Here is a 19661-nt window from a genome sequence, read left to right on the forward strand (position 1 = left end):
TGAAAATGTTTGATCGTGTGCATCTTACCTATCAAAGGTCGGGTATTGCTCATTATGATTTTATATCCACTTAATGCCGTATTATGAGATAATAAAAAGGCCCTTTATCAAAAAATGTAGGAGCTTGCTCATTTGTAATTTTGTGTACCAAGACTGTCAGGCCGACAGGCCTCGACAGCTTGCAAATCTACGTACTCCATTTGCAACAACTTGTAGTATTCTACGTCCAGCGTTCAGTCTGTCGTTTCACTAGCAAGTTGTGAGGTGTATTTATCTGAATGTCTGTATTAGTATGTTGTTTGCCTTGAGAATTAAGCAGTGGACGTCAGACCCCGTTCCTGCCAGTAGTATTTGTCTTTCACCGAGCAGTTGCTGCTAAATGCCGATTTATCGTCAAACCAGCAGGTTGCCGCTAGCGATAAAAGTGCATCCTGTGAGGCTTAGCCTGATGAGTGACCACTCGAGTGCTTGTTACTGCATACTGTACTATAGTAACTACATGTGCAGAGAGCAGCTGTGCCTTGTGGGGTGTGCCTCCCCACCCATTTGTATACGCCATCTTAGATGAACTACAACGAAGTACTCCGGAGTATAATAATACTGATGTACAGCAGTGCTGTATCAATCAGATTATCAATGCTGCTGTTGTGACCAGGACACACTTGCGTGCGTATAAATCAGACACCTGCCGTATGCGGATGTATAAAGAAGAGAAGGTGGAGGACCGGTGCCAGGACTATCTGAGCGTAGATTAGATTCTTGCAAATGGATTCTGCAGCGGTGCAATAAAGGAATAGGACGAGTGCAGAAATCAATGACGATTAGGCGAGAGTGTATACGATACGAAGCTGACCGTAGCGAACGCGACAGTAAGGAAAAGCCAGACGTGTAGCCACATACTCCTCCTACGTGTTACGTGTTGGCGAACCTCCTAGACAGCACAGTACGCCTGGCGCCGGGTGCAATGCAGTGCAGTGCAGGGGCGATGATTGTTTGTGAGCAAGGGCATGTGGATTCAGGGCTTCTTTATTGGCCTCTGTCTTGCCTTCACAAAATGTACCAGTTACCCGAAAATCACATCACGTGTGTTTACGTGCATTTTGGTCTGGTTGAACAAATGCAGACCAGAAATCAACATCCACATGTTGATTAATTGCATGCCTCAAGACCAGTATGCCGCGGCGTACTGGACTAGGACGCTTGTGTCGCCTAAGGACGACAACGACGCGGTGTAGATGGTGGCCAGGGTGCCGATGGCAGGCAACCGTGCAAGATCCATGGTTCTTGATGAAGACGATGATAGCGAAGACGATGAGGAAGAAAAGAAGATGGCTATGCCCCCCGCCGCTCGACGCGACTTCAGAGTCGTCGCGGCTAGACAAAAAAGTTTGTACCCCCAATCCCCACCCCCGATGTAATCGAAAAATGACCCTATGAACCCTAAACGGCGTCGGTGCATAATCGATGGATTGGAGTGTTCATCGGCAGTGTTTCCCCTAATCCAATCCCCAACCCATGTTCAATCCCCTCTCCAATTGTGTGCTCGAATCAAATCTAGCCCGAGTAGAAAGCAGTAAATCTAGAGACAAGGCAAGGACTTACCGCCATGGCTGATGCGCTCCGATGGAGTTCTGCAGTCGCTCCGATCATAGCCGCCGTCCTGGATCATCCTGATGTCGCTCTGGTGGTCGCCGCCGCCGGTATGAGTGGGGAAGAGGGAAGAGAGCGGTGAGGAAGGGAGGTGAGGGTAATTTATAACGACGCCTCACGAAACAACGCGACGTCTTGAGACCACATCCACGCGTGCAACCGCCCACGCCCACATGCCCAGGGTTGCACCGCTTGGGCCTGACTTCACAAAAACGACCGATTTGAGCGTTCCTCTAGATATAGCCCCAGAGATGCTTTAAAGTTCATGCTATGCAGACCCTACAGTTAATGCGGATAGCCAAACGGGCCAAAAAAAATTCCACGCAGACCTCGCTGAGGTATATGTGGGCTACCAAACTCTTCCTAAGGGGTTGTTTGGATAGGTGGTACATAGAAAATGAATTCTCTATAAACCAAGAACAGAGGCTAACAGAATAAAATCTCGTTTGGATGCTCTAACTAATTTGCGTTTTTGGAATACTTGATTTTCGAAAACCTCAAAACCTGCGTTTATAGAAAAACGACTATTAGTCATTTTTGTAAAAGCTTGATTTGCATATACTCCATCACAACTAATCGGCGTCCTCCAACCTGCCACGGCATGGCCGACGCCGCGTCACATCTCCACTGCCTGATATGATACTCCTCGCGATTCGTCCTCCAGCCTCGGCTATGGCCATGAACGCATCGATGTGCCGCTGTCTGGTAGGGATGCTCCTCGAGTAGTCGTGCTCGTCCTCCGGCCACAACATGGCCGTCGCTGCGTTTGCGCCCAGGATTCCGCTGGCTCGCGGCCGGAGCTAGGATGATGTATCGACGCCATCGGTGATGTGCGTCACCTGTGGCATGTCACCGGCTGGTCGGTGTATATAAAGACCACATACGGGATGGCGGCCAGGAGCGCCCCGACGGCGACGGCACCCTCGGCGAGCTCCTGAAACTGCATGGTCAGCAAGGGCGCGCGCGAGCTCATGCTGGACAAGGACGACTGCACCTCCCTCAAGTCTCTCGACATGTATGGGGTACATGGCACGTAGAACACCGAGACCTGGAGTACTTCAGGCGAGTACCCAACGCCCGCGATGGTCGTATACGTACTTGACTAGTATGAGCAGAAGTGAAGCACGTACTGGCGGCTGCGCGTGGAGTCGTCCAAGGTCGGTCCAAGGGAAGGCGAGTAATGGCGTTGAGGGACTGAGAGCATTACTAGTAGAACCCTCAAACCCTTGAACCCTCACTAGCGTTTTAAGGGTCCAAAAATGATTTTTTTTGTGCACTTTTACGGATTGAAAAACAGGGGCAAAGATTAGAACCCTCAAACCCAACCCTTATAACGGAATATTCCCCATGAACGACGTTGTCGTTGCGCACGGGAGGTCGACGGGGCGGCCGCCGGAGACGAGGGTGACTAGCAGCGGCGGTCGCGGGCGTGGGCGCGGGAGTTGGAAGGATTTTTCCCTCCCGCGCGAGTATAACCGCCAAATGAGGGTTGGGGTAGGTTTTGCTCCCCAACCCTTATTTTTGAGGATTGGGAGAGGGTTTGAGGGTTGGACCTTTACAAAAATTTGAGGGTTTGAGGGTTAAAGGATTCTAGTCTACGGCTTTTTTTCGACGAAAACTGTAAAAAAATCAGTTATTTTTAGGGGTTTGAGCGTTTGAGGGCTCTACTAGTAATGCTCTGAGGACCGAAAACAGAGGAGGAATAGATGTTGGAGCCTGCGTACCGTCTCCAATGGTCAAGTCGAGGAATTAAGAGAGAAAGAGAAAGTCACGGCAAGAGTATTTTATCGAGGGAAGGTCACGGGAGGAGTCAGGACTCAAGAGTAAGCCAAACATATTTTTCTATAAACTGGTTTTACATAAAATAATTTGTAAAACCGGTTTTGCTAAACATCAGCTAAAAACACGTTCTGTATAATCCCATGGCTAATATTTGTTAGCCAAACAAGCACTAAGAGACGTGTAGGCTGTGGAGATCGATCGTCTTGGAGACGGAGATAGCGCTGAAAATGTGGGCATCGACCATTGTCCTAGGGGAGAGGTCACGGCTGATCAAGTCACCGACCGAGCGGGGCAACCTATTTTGGAAGCCAACTACTGTATTAATAAGCGATGGATGCACGGCCATGAGCGGCATGGCGGAGATGGATGTATGGATGAATGATTGGACAAGGAGCACGGGAGAAGGGAATCGGAGATTGCGACGGCGTCCGCATGCGGGCAGGCAGCGGTTGCGGCCCGGGCGATGCGCGGACAAATGCGCGGCCCTTGCGTGACGCCCGTGACCGTTGCCCCCATGTGAGCCGGGCATGTGCGCGCCAGTCCGCGCGCTCGTCTTACCGCGCCCTCTTGCCCTGTTCATGGCCACACGTTAATTCGGTGGGCTTCGTTCCCACCAGCTTCACCTTCACCTTCACGTACAAGGTTGATGTGCGCGAGCAGCTCAAAACCGTTGGCTGCCACGGGCACGGGAGTACGTATGCTTGGTTCAGAAACGGACTAGCCTCCGCCTCGGCTAGATGCTAGCTCGTCCCGTCAGTGATCGATCACATGTCTGCCTTTGGTTTTGGCAACCGATCGAAAAGTGGGCACATACGCATAACTGCACTGCGTGCACAGCCATGGCATGGCAGAGACGCATCAATCTTCCACAGCTTAAAAACAAAGGAGCAGGGATCTGGCATGGCACCTCTATAGATTAAACGTACGGACAACCATGTCTATCATTGAACACGGGGGCAAAACCGCCGAGGATGCCGGGTAAAGCACATTCATAGCCATCTGGGTAAACTGACTAAATTCTGCAAAGCAAATGAGCTGTTAGGCTTGCCTGAGATGACTTTTTTTTTACTTGCTTCCCTCCTTGTTTCTTAGAGCTGTAAACAGAACAAAAAATATTTTGGTTCAGCGAGATGCATGTGAGCGTTAGTAATTCCGTATATTAGTAAGAGCAAACTCTAGCAGAGTCCTCATATTGGGCCGATCAGCATAATCACAATTGATATGGCGATTTTGAATGAAAAGGACATTTTAGCAGGGTCAATAAAAAAAGGATGTCCTAATGTCCTATTGACAAGTGAGTCTCACAATATGAAGGCAGCCAATATATAGACTCTGGGTTTGTGCATCACCTTGGTATCCTCCATAATGCATATGGATCTTGGATTAGCTGCCAAACTGGACATACTAGCGCTCTAATTGCACGTGATCTCTTGGACCACAGGGAAGGATATACATAAAGGAGAACGGCCGTTTTGTTTCCCCACAAAATCTGCTCGTGAATAAATCGTATGCTTCATTCCTGTTCCAGTAAATCGGTGTCAAAGAAGATGCGGAGCAAAGGGTATAGATGTGATTATAGCAGAGAGAGATTACTGAATATGTCATAATAGATGTGGTTCACCACCCACAAGTTCTCACTGAATAACCGCCGTAAACAAATTGCCAAGCATACATGATCATGGCGAGGAGCATAAGCAACAAGAAGACATCACTTACCAATTCCCTGTGCAGCTACAAGACCTTTGCATGCACGTGAGTTGGGGCCCCATTTCCCGCATTCATTTTCATCTAATCTTGAGAGGGAGGCGCAAACGTGGCAGCCCTGAATCTGAAGCTTGTTATTTAAAGAGAAGCCTCTGTCTTTCCCTCCTCACAAGCAATCCACACCTCTTGTGTATGCTGTCTATCTATCTACTCCCCAAGCACGTACAAACACTCTCCACACAGCTAGCCAACAGGTACAACAGACACAAGGATGAAGCTCAGAGTAAAAGGCTTCGGCCTCCTGCTTCTCCTTGTCTTGCTTGCTCTATGCTCCACCATTGATGTCTGTGACGCGAGGAGAGGCAAGCATTGGAGGCCAAGGAGCTCGCCGAGCTCCTCTCTGCTCAAGAAGAAAGGGAAGGCAAAGAAGGGCAGCTCCCACCGGCAGCACGGGGGCAACCGGCGAAGCCCGCCACCAGCCCCCCCTGGTGTTGGCAAAGGACACCAGACGCCATACCAGCCAAGCCCCAATGTACCTGTAAGTCCGAGCCCGAGCCCGAGCCCCAAGCCGAGCCCTGCCAAAGGCAATGGACATACAAGTCCACAGCCTCCATCTCCAAGCTGTGGAAAGGGCAGGCAGCCACCGCCGCAGCCACCACCTGCGGCCTCAGCCTCACCAGGCGCGGTGTTTAACGTGGTTGATTTCGGAGCCAAGGGTGATGGAATTTCAGACGATACAAAGGTTGGTCAACATCACTGCCCCTCAAATTGCTGTTTTATCGAGAGAAAATTCGCTAACTTGTGTAGCATCATGCATTCCCCGACTCAGAAATTCTCACTGCCAATTCCATTTTGCACTGCCCATTACCCACGCATGATTACTGTCCTATGATCCATGATCATCGACTACTCTCACATGATTTCCAGTGCAGAGCCGCAGGAAATTGTCACTAGTGACATACCTTTCTGTAGTCAGTATTTGCATGACTGCCTGTGCTTGCCGGAAATTTTATTTGTTTCTTTTTGGATTGTTCTGTCCTTCACATGTCCACACTTCAAGCTGGTACGGCTTCCCCTTTTTGAGGAATCACGTTCTCTTGGTGAACAAAGTGGGCATCAAGTCAGGGTTAACAAAAAACTGAAGAATATATTCAGGGTTCGCAAGAAAAACATCGATATTTTTTCAAAATATTGTTTGCACGCGGGAAACATATCGATGGCAAAAATTGGGATCGACCAACTATACCTTTTTTTAGTGTTATATAGTTCTGGAAAAACCAGTTCCTTAAATTTTTTTCTTAAAAAGATTGAAATGTTTTATGTAGAGGCATACTTGAAATCCAAAATACACACCAGAAAATAAAAATGAATGGTGGTTAAATTCATGGAAATTGGGAGATGCATTGAAAGTTTCCAAAAATTAAGCTTCAACCAACATTTAACAGTGTATTTGGGTTTCTTTTCAGCCAAAAGAAATCCTCATTTTCTGGGTACGGTTTAGGATTGTTTCACTCCGACAAAACCATAGGGGCACAGTGGAACTATATAGGAGTACTATGATTAGCTTAGTCTAGTCTTTGGAGAACAAACCTCTAATAAATTAGTGTGCATGCAGGCTTTTCAAGCAGCGTGGGCTGCTGCGTGCAAGCTGGGAGCGTCTACAGTTCTCGTACCATCAGAACTAGAGTTCCTTGTTGGGCCAATCTCCTTTTCTGGGCCTTACTGCAAACCAAACATTCTTTTCCAGGTAATTCTGCACCTAATGCCAAATATGCACCTGAGAAAGCTTTCCCCTTGCCTCCCTTTCTTCTAGATTCTATACTAACATACTAACATACAAATATGTACCTGCATTGAACAACACAACTCCTATGTACTCTTACATATGCAGGGAAAATGATCTCTTGATGTTATGAGCATGTAACAGATTCCAATGCTACATTTGATATATCAAAATAATTCGAAGTGTTTTCATGTTTAAGACCGTAAAACATTTCCAATGCCACATTGATACTTCCTCTGTTCACAAATATAAGATGTTTTAGAGTGACCATACAAGTCTCTAAAACGTCTTATATTTATGTACTTGTCACTTAAATGGATGTATCTGGCACTAAAATACATCTAGATACATCCGTTCGACTGTTTGAGCGACAAGTAATAAGGATTGGAGGGAGTAATTTAAATTATTTCTACGTCTAAGATCACGCCGCGGCAGGTTTCAAGTGGTGGGATGTTTGAAAATAGAAATGAAACGAAATTTTCATGTGTACAAAGAGAAACAAACTCCAATCTGGCAAAGGTGAAAGACAAAAACATAACGGGGTTAAATGATGTGCTAATTTTGCAGCTCGAAGGGACGATCTTAGCCCCAACAAATGCTAAAGCATGGGGTTCTGGCTTGCTTCAATGGCTTGAATTCACCAAACTAAGTGGGTTATCAATTCAAGGCAGTGGCACCATAAATGGTAGGGGGCAACAGTGGTGGACCTACTCAGACCCAAATGACGATGAGGATGACGACACAGTAAGACCCGACCATCTAGTATTACTAGATCACTCAATTCAAAAGTTGGTCTATCAATCACTAACCTTGGATACATTCCAGCAGTACAATCAGGAGCTTGAAAGGATGCCACGGGTTAAACCTACGGTAAGATCACTATCTTTAGTGCACATTCAGTACTGTATACCAAAACAAACATCTGGCAGTTTTGATTCCATACTCTGATGCAGGCATTGAGGTTCTATGGTTCTTCAAATGTCGTAGTGGCTGGCATCACAATTGTCAACAGCTCACAGTGCCATCTCAAGTTTGACAACTGTCAAGGGGTGCTGGTCCACGACCTGACAATATCCTCCCCTGAGAACAGTCTCAACACCGACGGAATACACCTGCAGAACTCCAAAGATGTCAGCATTCATCATACCAACTTGGCTTGCGGTAATTCCTCTTTATGACTAACTTCAAGAAGAATTTTGTTTTGCCAATCTAGCATGCATTCATATTATGTTCAGCAATTTTTTTTGCCAACACGTGTCCACGTGAAACATATCTTCAACCAGAATTTGAGAACACAAGACAATTTATATATTCCAACAAACTATAATATAAGGCATATGATCAACTGAAAGCATGTCCCTCTGTTCTGCAAGCTCTGCAGTGCAGCGGACAGTTCCAGACTTAGGGTACACTGGAAAAGGGTGGCGAATCGTATCGAAGCATCTTTTGCAGTTACACAAAAGTAGTACAATGAGTATATAGCACAGATCACATGGCATCTTTTGTCTTGTTCCATGCAGGTGACGATTGCATCTCCATCCAGACAGGATGTAGCAACATATACATACACAATGTGAATTGTGGACCAGGCCATGGAATCAGCATTGGTGGACTAGGCCGGGACAACACAAAAGCATGCGTCTCTAATGTAACAGTAAGAGATGTCAACATGTTCAGAACAATGACTGGTGTCAGAATCAAGACCTGGCAGGTAAGATCAATAATTAAAGAAAGAGCATGCAGAATAAACTCATAATACCTACTGAGCTAAACCAATTGAATTCTCCTTGCAGGGTGGTATAGGACTGGTTCAAGACATAAGGTTCTCAAACATACAAGTCTCCGAAGTTCAAACACCTATTATGATAGACCAGTTCTATTGCGACAAAAGAACCTGCACAAATCAAACATCAGCAGTGGCAGTATCAGGCGTTCAGTATGAGAACATCAGAGGGACATTTACAATCAAGCCTCTCCATTTTGCATGCAGTGACAGCTCACCTTGTTCAGGGATCACACTTACCGGAGTACAACTTAAACCCGTGCAAATAGCCCACTACCACCTAAACAATCCATTCTGTTGGCAAGCTTTTGGGGAACTCTTCACTCCAACCATCCCTCCCATAGCTTGTCTGCAGATTGGAAAACCTGCTGGGAACAACTTGCAGTCATACCATGACATATGCTGAAACACAGATAGTATCCTCATCCATTAGTTGGTGCTTATTCATGAGTGGTCGTTGTGATGCTTCCGACCCTTTGCACCATTGCTTCGTCATGTGCATATATACACAGTTAATTTATGTTTTGTTATCACAGCAAGTGTGTCATGTTTGTGGTAAAGGAAACATAGATATTTTCATATAAAATGGGCAGGCAGGCAGATTATATGTGTGAGCTGAAAAAATATAGCGCATGTTATTCTATGCTAATACAAAGTATTAAGTGTTAAAAAATAATAGTACAGCACTTTTGCACATTGCTACACCCTACTATTTAATAAAAACAGTGCCAGCATCTGTAAAGGTGAAGCAAATGTTAACGACCCAAGAATCCCAATGACAATGTTGAATGTACAATATGCAATAACTCAATTAAGATTCAGAAACAGATTGCTACAATATAATATGTTTAGATGACCAACAAAGTATACTGATTGATTAATCGAAGGAAAAGTTTGTTTTGGCACTTGGGCAGAAGGAACAGAAAAATAATATTAAAATGAACTGTTAGAAGAATGAACAAGTACAATACATCCAGCTTCTAAGCAACAAATGCTAAAAGCATTTGCAACATACACATTCTGTATTCAAAACATGTAGCAGTGCAGCGCGAAAAGGAAATGTGTGTGTTTTTAGATTTAGCTAGAAAGATTTTGACGGACGGATAGAAAAAAAAAAGTTCAAATAGATCAACTTAATTAGATAATAATGGTGTAAAAATAGAATGAGTGAAAGCAAATTAACCATTAGAACATGACAGAGAAGTGACCATTTGTTAACTACTCCCTCCGTAACTAAAAAACGTCTTATATTAAGTAATGGAGGGAGTAGGTTATCATGATCACGCATAAGCATTTTTACCATCTTTCTAGCATTATAACTCGGCGAGAATCAGCTATCTTTGAATAAGGGAACAACAAATATAAGCTATAATGGAAGATACGTAGATTGGCGCAACACTTACTGAACCTTACAATGTGATCTCACTTCTAGGTGGACAGCCAACATGTTAACGCATAAGCATTTTTACTGTCTTTCCATCATTATTATAACTTCTAATCTAATTGCCTGTCAGTTCCATGCACTCGGATGAGCTAAGGCATTAACTTTTACATAGTTGGCCCATACAGCTTATATACCCATCTCTAAATTATCACGACCAACACTAAATAAATAAAGTGCTGCCATCAGGAAGCAAAATTACAATATTTAAATACCAAGACTAATTCACACATCTATTTTGGAATGGATGTAACTATCTACATTAACCACATTTCTTAACTATAACAGATTATTATTTAAAAGTAGAGTTTTGTATGAAGATCACATCAAACCATATTATTAGGGAATTTCATCATACATAATGCTAGCACACATGTAAACTCAATGTACTCCCTCCTTCCATCTATATAGGGCCTAATGCGTTTTTTAAGACCGTCTTTCACTATTGACAAGATTAATAGTACATGACATGCACAATGTGAAAATTATATCATTGAAAACTCCTTTCACACATGAATTTAACGGTGTGCATTGTGTAAGTTGCATGTCATATATTATTGCTCTAATATTTGGTCAAAGTTAGCCTCGAAAAACGCATTAGGCCCTATATAGATGGAAGGAGGGAGTAAGTCAATTGATAAACATGAAAATATACCACAACCACCATTCTTATTGAGATATTACTACCAATGTGCTTTCAAGCAACACTTTCCCCAATAATCCTTATTTATGTTGATCAAACAGCTTGTGAAGAAGTTTCATGTTTGCATGGACTTCATTGCACCAGATTTGCCACCACGGAAAGATTAGGATTTCTTAGTGCATTGTTTGATATAAATATCGCTATGCCAGAAACAAACATAATGGCAAAATACATGGGGCCATACAGCCATGTTATACAAAGATATACTAGCATATGATGTGTTCTCAAGTACGTATAATACATGCTGGCCAATGCAAGAGATGCACTAACATCACTGCGCATTATCCAGTTAAAGGCTATGAACTTGCCATTGTATAAAATACACATTCATGGCTCAGTTATTTGGTTGTTACAACTACGGCCAGGATGTAATCTTTGCTTTGTACTTTAAATTTTGAGAAAAGAAGAGGTCAACACAATCTCGTGGAAAGAGAGAAAGTACAGTATATCCCCAATATCATAGCATGCAAAATACTATTCAGATATTCATTGTTGGAAAATAATACTTCATTCATAAATAGTGAAATTTCTGTGTACAATTTGATTAATGTTGTACATAACTAGACATAGCAAAACTGCCAAAACTAGAATGACAGCAGTGTATGCACCAACAAACAGTTCCACAAACACTTGAATTTGTAGCTCAGCTTGATGATGCACTTGGAAAGTTTGCAGAACCTGTTTGTACAGTAGCAGACAAAGATTTCAGAATTGCTTAATAGAGCATGAAAAGACACACAAACCAGGCATGTTTAAGATGAAGAAGACTGACGCAATCATCTTGAAAAACTAACGACATCCTTTGTCCCTCTGTAGTTTGATATGGTTTCAGGGCTTGCTTGTCCTGTTATTTCCACGTATTTGTCCTCCAGACTCTATTGGAAATGAGAAAGTTCGACTAGGCGTAAGCAAAGTTACAAAATGAGATACGGCATAACAAATCATAAACACACGCGCACATGCTTCAAGAAATATTATGCCATGTCATTCAGCAAATATACCAAACCTTAACAAACCAAAAACCCAAAGTCATGTAACTCCAGCCAACAAAGCATTAAAAAAAAACTCCAACCAAGAAAGACTAACACATTTACAAAAAAAAAGGATCATATCTTCATCATGAACAGCCCTGTTGATAACAAGCAAATTAGTGCTTCTATGCTCTCCCAAAAGAAAAGCAAAATTTGGAGGGACATTAGTGTCTTATTTGCAGCGCCCCACTATTCCAATAATTACAACACTGCTGGCTTTTGAGAGAGCATATAATAAGCACAATAACTAATATCAAATGATATTCCCAGTGTAACTACACCAACTTCGGATTCACAGTTACTAACCTTCAGCTGCTCATGTATGCTCTCAACAACATCCATAGTCATTCTGTCAAAGAAAAGGATTCCCTGCAAATCCACAAGTTGATGGTGAGTGGTCATGTGACTATAGTGCTGAATGTGTTCACACACCAATATAAGCCCTTCATTATGTAAATTGAGGTGTCCTTAGACCCAATTGGTTTGTTGGATCAAAAGTAACATGGACAGTGAAGTAAAGTTTAGTTGGCCATTGAATATGTCATTCACATAAATGAACTCATACCTGTAAATGAACTCATTTAGTTGGCTAGTGGACGATTTAATTCAAAAATCTTACATAAATACATGATAAAATTAAGTTTGATCAAGGTTAAGCTCATACCTGTAAATGATCAAACTCATGCTGGAAAACTCTTGCAGATAGTTCTGATAATTTAACTTTGATCTTTGCTCCACTAGCATCTTGAGCATCAATTTTAACAGTGTCTGGTCTCTGCATAGCACAGTGGTGAAAGATAATTGCAAATGCCATATCCCATAAATTAGTAAAATCCTCCTTTTTCAGAAGAACGCAAATACTAAATATAAAGAGTACTATGATAGGATCAACAAAGGTGGATATTAGTTGCATTCCCTAACTTATCTACTCCCATCATTTGTTAGATATCTGATACTTTTGTCGTATATATGAACGCTTAGTGACATAATATAGATAGTTAAGATAATAAGTATGGTCTATGTTAACAAGCTTTAAACTCTAAATCTCATGTACTCAGGTTTTTTCAGTAGCAATTTGGACTTGTGAAAACACAATCTATTTGCAGTAATGCAGCCATGCAGGTCATACTTGCTTTAAAGTTAATGCAAACTGAAATTATATTTAGAGTGCTGGTGCAGGTTTAATTTCAGATGGCTATGTGGCTGATAAATATCACTAATATTTCTTGGTGATTATAAAAATGAAAAAAAACAACCTTCTAACCCTGAAATTGCAGAAGTTTACTTTCGAATTTTGAACTCTTGAATCAGTTTACCCCTGGCCCTATCCCAAGTGGTTTTGCGCAGACTGACATGACATAGGGCAGATATGTGGATCACTTTACTCTTGCCTTGTCAGCAACTTAATTAAAACATTAAAAAAATCAAGAAATCAGTAAAAATAATACTCCCTCCGATCCGAATTAATTGAAGCAGCCTCTATACAATGTAAAGTGGACATTGCATAGAGGCTGTCTCAATTAATTCGGATCGGAGGTTGTATCTATTTTTACAAAAAGTGAACTATTTAGGAAATTCGGGGAGAAGTTTTTTTGGATTGACTATTGATGAATCTTTTTTCAGTTTGACTACCAAAAAAAACCTTTTTGGAACTTGGGTTTTTCAAACTGACACTAAAAAAAGTTTAGCTACATGTCATCTGAGAACTACTGAATCTGCTTTTTTTTCTTTCACTAAAAAATAAGAGAATCTGGTTTTTCTGATTGACTTTCTACTATTTGTGAATTGCTTGGAAGTTAGACATCTTTCCAAAAAACTGATTATTATTATTATTATTATTATTTCCTTTTATTGTCTGAATTATTTAATTCTTACTTTTTTCACTTAAGTTGCTGAGATGGCAAGATGATGGCACGAGTTCTCTCAGTCAGCACAAAACCACTTGAGAGAGCCAGGGATAAAGTAAACTCATTAAAGAGTTCAATGTTCAAACAACCAGATTTACAGTTCAAGTTTGAAAAATGAACTCCTGGCTCCTGCAATAGTTCAGGGTTGTAAAGTGGATTTTTTCTATAACAATATACAGAATTTGGAATTAAGCAACACATGACAAATGAGACAAATATTAAATTCAACACATGAAAGATGTATCTTTCTAGCTAATGCGTGTGCTTTTCCACATAAGTTATTTCTGCACATATCTTCTATATCTAAATAGTTAGCCCCCACTAATCTATTTCCCTCAACATGCACACATGCATGGAAAAGGCCCAGTCTCAACATACAAATATGCATGAGAAAAGACTCAGCTCAATGACTAAATATAGTAAATCATATGTATTTCAAATTTAGTTCTTATATTACAAATTTAAATTTCCTATCCGAAAAGAACTAAATCTAACCAAAATATAGTATTTCAAATTTTAGTTATATTCTTAATTTAAAATTTATATCACATACAACTAAATCTACTTAAAATGTATTTCAATTGATTCTTGCAGCAACGCGCAGGGTATGATCTAGTTATCAGTTAAATGTTTATTCCACCATAGCACCTGGGTTTTGTGCACATGTTGAAAAGTTGTCTCGAAAACATAAAATTGACTCAACCGTATGTCCTCCATAGAATGGATGGCAACCAGTAATTCCTAGTAACTCAAGAGGTGAACAGACACAGCCAACAACGTAGATCTTAATAAGAGCAAAGATAAAGGCTACTCTCACCAGCACATTGGCATATATTCCAGGGAACGACAAGCACCCTTCTTCATAGACTGACAAGCGCTTCGAGAACTTGTAAACTACTGGGTTGACAAGGACAATTTCCTCTCCTTCCCCTTTCACTCCAGCTGGGTTGAATACCATGAGCTGCACGTTCACTCCAACTTGTGGTGCCGAGAGACCAATGCCATCAGTCCTGTAGCATGAAACCAGGTCAATCCTTTCTAAAAACAGCGGAGAGGCCTATGAGCAGGTTATGATTCGATGTTTGCACCCACTAGAAGATGACTAAGGCATTTCAGGTCCACCATAAGTAAATGATTAATATGACATATGGCCCAGATAAAAAAACTATTAATTATAGCAGTAGCACCATGTGCACTCATGCACAACTACCTGACCATTCCAGGACTCACAGCCTCAGATAGCCTCATGAGTATAAATGACGCCTCAATTTGCTAATTTGACAAGAACAATGCCTATAAAATACTAGAGAACATAGGAGATGTGCACACATGTGCATCTCTTGTCTATCGATTGATAGTGTCAAGGTCCCTAACCACCTAGCGACTCTCGGGGTGTATGGAAAGTCAGTGTATACAGGAAGAGGCAAAAATCAGAGCACTATATGGACTTCTACAAGCCAGTGGTGCTCAAATTAACAATACCGTGCATATTTAGTAAAGAAAGTGGCACGGCAACCTCATGTGAATTTCATCAAACAGCTCCGGTGCGCACAGCAGAGCAAGGTAAAAGGGACAAGGTTCTACGTCAGACTCACTTGTACATGACATCGAACATCTCGTCCGCGAGGGAGCGAAGGTTGTCGTCGAAGGTGTTGATGCGCTTGTTGCGTGCGCGCAGGACGGGGTCTGGGTACTGCACTACCTTGAGCGGCGGCTCGAACCGCAGGTCCGCAGCTACACCGTGCAATAACAACAACTTAGTAAGAGAATTAGAGATGGAAGCTACAATCCGAGTATCGAAGAGTTCCTGGAAGCGGCTGCTAACCTGTGGCAAAGTCGTCATCCTCGTTGGGCGGGGCGGCGGCCGTGGAGGAGCCGAACCCGCGGCGCGTGCGGGCGGCGAGCGGCGTAGCCGGCCCGGTGCGTCGTAGGGGCAGGGTCCTGGGGTGGGTAGCGAGGAGGGGGCGATAGGAGAAGGACGCGAAGGCGCGGAAGCGGGGGCAGAGGCGAAGGTGGAAGCACGCGGCCGCCATGGTAGTGGCCTGTCCCTTCTCGTGGCTTGGTTCGATTTTTTTCCCAGAGTGGTGTGCGGGCACCACAAGGTCGACGTGATCGGATTGCATTCGAAGAAAAAGGTCGACGTGATCGGATTGCATTCGAAGAAAAAGGTCGACGTGATCGGACGGCTGTAGGCCGTCCAGTTTTTTCTATATCTGAAAATATGACCACATTCTCAAAAAAAAAATGACATGTTGCTTGTTTTTTCCTACAACTAAGGGCCGGTTCTTTTAGACGGCTTAAAAAATAAGCTGCTTCTTCCAGCTTAAAAAATAAGCCACCCCAAAATTTGTTGAGACTTCTAAATTAATTATTCCATAACTAGTTTAGAAGTCCCAATGAATAAGAGAGATGGCTTATAGGAAAAGCTGGGGGAGGAGGTGGCTTATTTTTTAAACTGCCAAAATAATTGGTCCTAAAACTTGCTGTTTGCATGTGATAACGCTAACTACATCCAGCAAAGAAAGTAAAACATTCGGAGGATCATCAATCCACTCACTACAAAAGCTAAATCTAGCAGGATAAGTTAATTCATGTACAACACCATTTGCTTCTCGAGGACAGTATTCAAACCGAACTGAACTGAACTCATATGCAAGTGATAGCAATCGACAATGATGGCCGTTGCATTACCTACATAATGGCCCCCCTTTAGTTATAATCTCCATAAGTCACAACATGTTACTTGTTAGAGCATCTACTACAACCGGATTGGGGAAATCCAGCCCTATATATCTACCAATGCATTGATGGACAGTGACCGGTTACCCTCAAATGTTTCAAGTCCATAACCGTCTCCCTCACCGCAAATCCTTTAATCAATACACTCTAATGCAACGTAGAATAAACATGTGTAGTTTGCTACTTGTGAGCTGCGTTAGAATTTTCTCAGAAAAGGAAGGGTGAAGCAATATAGTAGCAGAGAAGTATTTCTCTTGGTGAGAACCAAGGTTATCGAACCAATAGGGAACCACGCAAATTCTTATCTTCAATACCTACGCACATAAAAGCAAATACTTGCACCCAACACGGGCAAGAGAGTTGTCAATCCCCTGAACTCGTTACTTGCGAGGATTAAATCTTGTATTGGTAGATACATAAAAACAAAAGTAAAATAAAAAGTATAAAATTGCAGCAAGGTATTTTTGGTTTTAGCAATATGATTAAAGTAGACCCGGAGGCCATAGTTTTCACTAGAGACTTCTCTCTTGAAACAATAACATATGATGGGTAGACAAATTATTGTTGGTCAATTGATAAAAAAATGCATAGTTATGATCTTATTCATGGTAATGATCACAAATATAGGCATCACATCCGTGATAAGTACATCGATTACTGCTTGCATCTGCTACTATTACTCCACCAATCGACCGCTATCCATCATGCATCTACGGTATTAAGTTCATGAAAAATAGAGTAATGCCTTAAGCAAGATGACATGATGTAGACAAAGTAAACTCAAGCAATATGAATAAACATCATCGTTTATCCTTAAAGGCAACAATACAAATACATGCCTCGTCACCCCTTCTGTCACAAGGTGAGGACACCGCAAGATTGAACCCATTAGAAAGCACCTCTCCCACTGAAGATAAATCAATCTAGTTGGCCAAACCAAACAGATAGATTGGATAAAAATACAAAGCTATCACAATCATGCATAATAAAGTTTAGAAAAAAAACTCAACTACTTTCAATGAATAATTTGATCATAAACTCATAATTCATCGGATCCCAACAAACACACCGCAAAAGAAGATTACATAGGATAGAAATCTAAGAAGATCGAGTAGAACATTGTATTGAAGATCAAAGAGAGAGAAGAAGCCATCTAGGTACATGTACTAGCTATGGCCCCGTAGGTCTGTGGTGAACTACTCACGTGTCATCGAAAGGGCGACAAGATTGATGTAGAGGCCATCCATGATCGATTCCCCCTCTGGCAGAGTACCGAAAAAGGCCTCCAGATGGGATCGCAGAAGAACAAAAGATTGCGGTGGCGGAAAAAGTGTTTCAGGTGGCTCTCTGTTGCTTTTCCAATATTTAAGAATTTATAGAAGTGGAATTAGGTTAGACGAAGCCATTTGGGGCCCACAAGGTAACAGGGCACACCCTGTTGCCTTGCCATCTCCTTGCTTGCCGTCTGGTCCCTCCTGAAGCTTATAGGGTCTCTTTTGTCCATAAAAAACCAGCAAAAAGTTTCGTAACGTTTGGACTCTGTTTGGTACTGATTTTCTGGAAACCAAAAAACAAGCAGAAAACAACAACTGACACTAGGCACTGGTTTAATAGGTTAGTTCCCAAAAATGATATAAAATAGAATAAAAATACATATAAAGTATCCAAGGTTAATAATATAATAGCACAAGACGATAAAAAAATATAGATATGTTGGAGACGTATCATAGTTCACCTAGATCGCACACATAGCATATGAATAGTTGATCATACATGCCATCGGACATTCAAAAATTGACATGTTCTAAATACCACAGTTATGGAGGAAGTTCACACATTGCTACCCTTGCCCTTGCCCTTATAGTCTCTGTCGCGGAAATAACAATAGAAGATGCAATATGGATCGAGCCGAATCTGCTCACTTCTCGAGTTGCCCGATATGTAGTCGGCATCGTCCTTCTCCTCTTTACAGGGTCGTCCGATGAGGGCACGGACCGCCTGAGATTGCTCCTTTCCGAGGGCATGGACCATCCGGGCAAGACTCTTTGCGAATATGTGGGCATGGAGGGCATCCTCCGTCAAGCAGCATGTGACTCAGCCTCCTGAAGGAAATATGCCCTAGAGGCAATAATAAAGTTGTTATTTATACTTCCTTATATCATGATAAATTTTTATTATTCATGCTAGAATTGTATTAACCAAAAACTTAGTACATGCGTGAATACATAGACAACCAGAATGTCCCTAGTATGCCTCTACTTGACTAGCTCGTTAATCAAAGATGGTTAAGTTTCCTGACCATAGACATGTGTTGTCATTTGATGAACGAGATCACATCATTAGAGAATGATGTGATGGACAAGACCCATCCGTTAGCTTAGCATAATGATCGTTTAGTTTTATTGCTATTGATTTCTTCATGACTTATACATGTTCCTCTGGCAATGAGATTATGCAACTCTCGAATACCGGAGGAACACCTTGTGTGCTATCAAATGTCACAATGTAACTAGGTGATTATAAAGATGCTCTGCAGGTGTCTCCGATGGTGTTTGTTGAGTTGGCATAGATCAAGATTAGGATTTGTCACTCCGTGAATCGGAGAGGTATCTCTGGGCCCTCTCGGTAATGCACATCACTATGAGCCTTGCAAGTAATGTGACTAATGAGTTAGTTACGGGATGATGCATTACGGAATGAGTAAAGAGACTTGCTGGTAACAAGATTGAACTAGGTATGATGATACCGACGATCGAATCTTGGGCAAGTAACATACCGATGACAAAGGGAATAACGTATGTTGTTATGCGGTTTGATCGGTAAAGATCTTCGTAGAATATGTGGGAGCCAATATGAGCATCCAGGTTATGCTATTGGTTATTGACCGGAGATGTGTCTCGGTCATACCTACATAGTTCTCGAACCCGTAGGGTCCGCACGCTTAATGTTCGATGACGATTTGTATTATGAGTTATGTGATTTCATGACTAAAGTATGTTCGGAGTCCCGGATGAGATCATGGACATGACGAGGAGTCTCAAAATGGTCGAGAGGTAAATATTCATATATTGGAAGGTTACATTTAGACACCGGAATGGTTTCGGGAAGTTTCGGTTAAGTTTCGGAGTACCGGGGATT

At 42.3% G+C, this 19661-nt stretch overlaps 2 protein-coding genes and 1 long non-coding RNA gene across 6 annotated transcripts; 1 reads left to right on the forward strand and 2 right to left on the reverse strand.

Moving 5' to 3' along the window:
* Nucleotides 1-4360: 4360 nt before the first annotated feature.
* On the reverse strand, nucleotides 4361-7987 carry LOC119268463. 2 transcript variants are annotated; one of them, XR_005133199.1, is made up of 4 exons: nucleotides 7863-7987; nucleotides 7729-7784; nucleotides 4782-4951; nucleotides 4361-4526 (listed from the first exon to the last, which is right to left on the reverse strand). It is a non-coding gene; the product is annotated as an uncharacterized LOC119268463 (long non-coding RNA). The 2 variants fall into 2 exon arrangements; XR_005133198.1 differs by having other exon boundaries at nucleotides 4361-4951.
* On the forward strand, nucleotides 5293-9398 carry LOC119268462 (polygalacturonase At1g48100-like). Of its 3 annotated transcripts, none has more exons than XM_037550113.1 (7): nucleotides 5293-5878; nucleotides 6752-6883; nucleotides 7487-7663; nucleotides 7745-7789; nucleotides 7873-8080; nucleotides 8440-8630; nucleotides 8713-9398. In XM_037550113.1, exons 1-7 carry the CDS (start codon nucleotides 5408-5410, stop codon nucleotides 9106-9108), a joined length of 1620 nt encoding a protein of 539 aa, XP_037406010.1. In that variant the 5' UTR covers nucleotides 5293-5407; the 3' UTR covers nucleotides 9109-9398. The 3 variants fall into 3 exon arrangements, with proteins under 3 accessions (XP_037406010.1, XP_037406011.1, XP_037406009.1); XM_037550114.1 differs by having other exon boundaries at nucleotides 7748-7789; XM_037550112.1 differs by having other exon boundaries at nucleotides 7487-7789.
* Nucleotides 9399-11311: 1913 nt separating this feature from the next.
* On the reverse strand, nucleotides 11312-15886 carry LOC119268464 (peptide deformylase 1B, chloroplastic-like). Its single transcript, XM_037550115.1, has 7 exons — nucleotides 15610-15886; nucleotides 15380-15518; nucleotides 14602-14794; nucleotides 12542-12652; nucleotides 12184-12246; nucleotides 11619-11721; nucleotides 11312-11524 (listed from the first exon to the last, which is right to left on the reverse strand). Exons 1-6 carry the CDS (start codon nucleotides 15815-15817, stop codon nucleotides 11623-11625), a joined length of 813 nt encoding a protein of 270 aa, XP_037406012.1. The 5' UTR covers nucleotides 15818-15886; the 3' UTR covers nucleotides 11312-11524; nucleotides 11619-11622.
* Nucleotides 15887-19661: the final 3775 nt, after the last annotated feature.

Source organism: Triticum dicoccoides, chromosome 3A (genome assembly GCF_002162155.2).
Source record: "Triticum dicoccoides isolate Atlit2015 ecotype Zavitan chromosome 3A, WEW_v2.0, whole genome shotgun sequence".
In the NCBI taxonomy this organism is placed as follows: Eukaryota; Viridiplantae; Streptophyta; class Magnoliopsida; order Poales; family Poaceae; genus Triticum; species Triticum dicoccoides.

Coding starts and splice junctions, on each gene's coding strand:
- LOC119268462 (XM_037550112.1), top strand. CDS start 5,408: ATGAAGCTCAGAGTAAAAGGCTTCGGCCTCCTGCTTCTCCTTGTCTTG. Junction 5,879..6,751: donor GAATTTCAGACGATACAAAG/GTTGGTCAACAT, acceptor GTGTGCATGCAG/GCTTTTCAAGCAGCGTGGGC. Junction 8,631..8,712: donor TCAGAATCAAGACCTGGCAG/GTAAGATCAATA, acceptor TTCTCCTTGCAG/GGTGGTATAGGACTGGTTCA.
- LOC119268464 (XM_037550115.1), bottom strand. CDS start 15,817: ATGGCGGCCGCGTGCTTCCACCTTCGCCTCTGCCCCCGCTTCCGCGCC. Junction 15,519..15,609: donor GGATGACGACTTTGCCACAG/GTTAGCAGCCGC, acceptor TGCACGGTGTAG/CTGCGGACCTGCGGTTCGAG. Junction 12,653..14,601: donor GAATATATGCCAATGTGCTG/GTGAGAGTAGCC, acceptor TGTGCTATGCAG/AGACCAGACACTGTTAAAAT.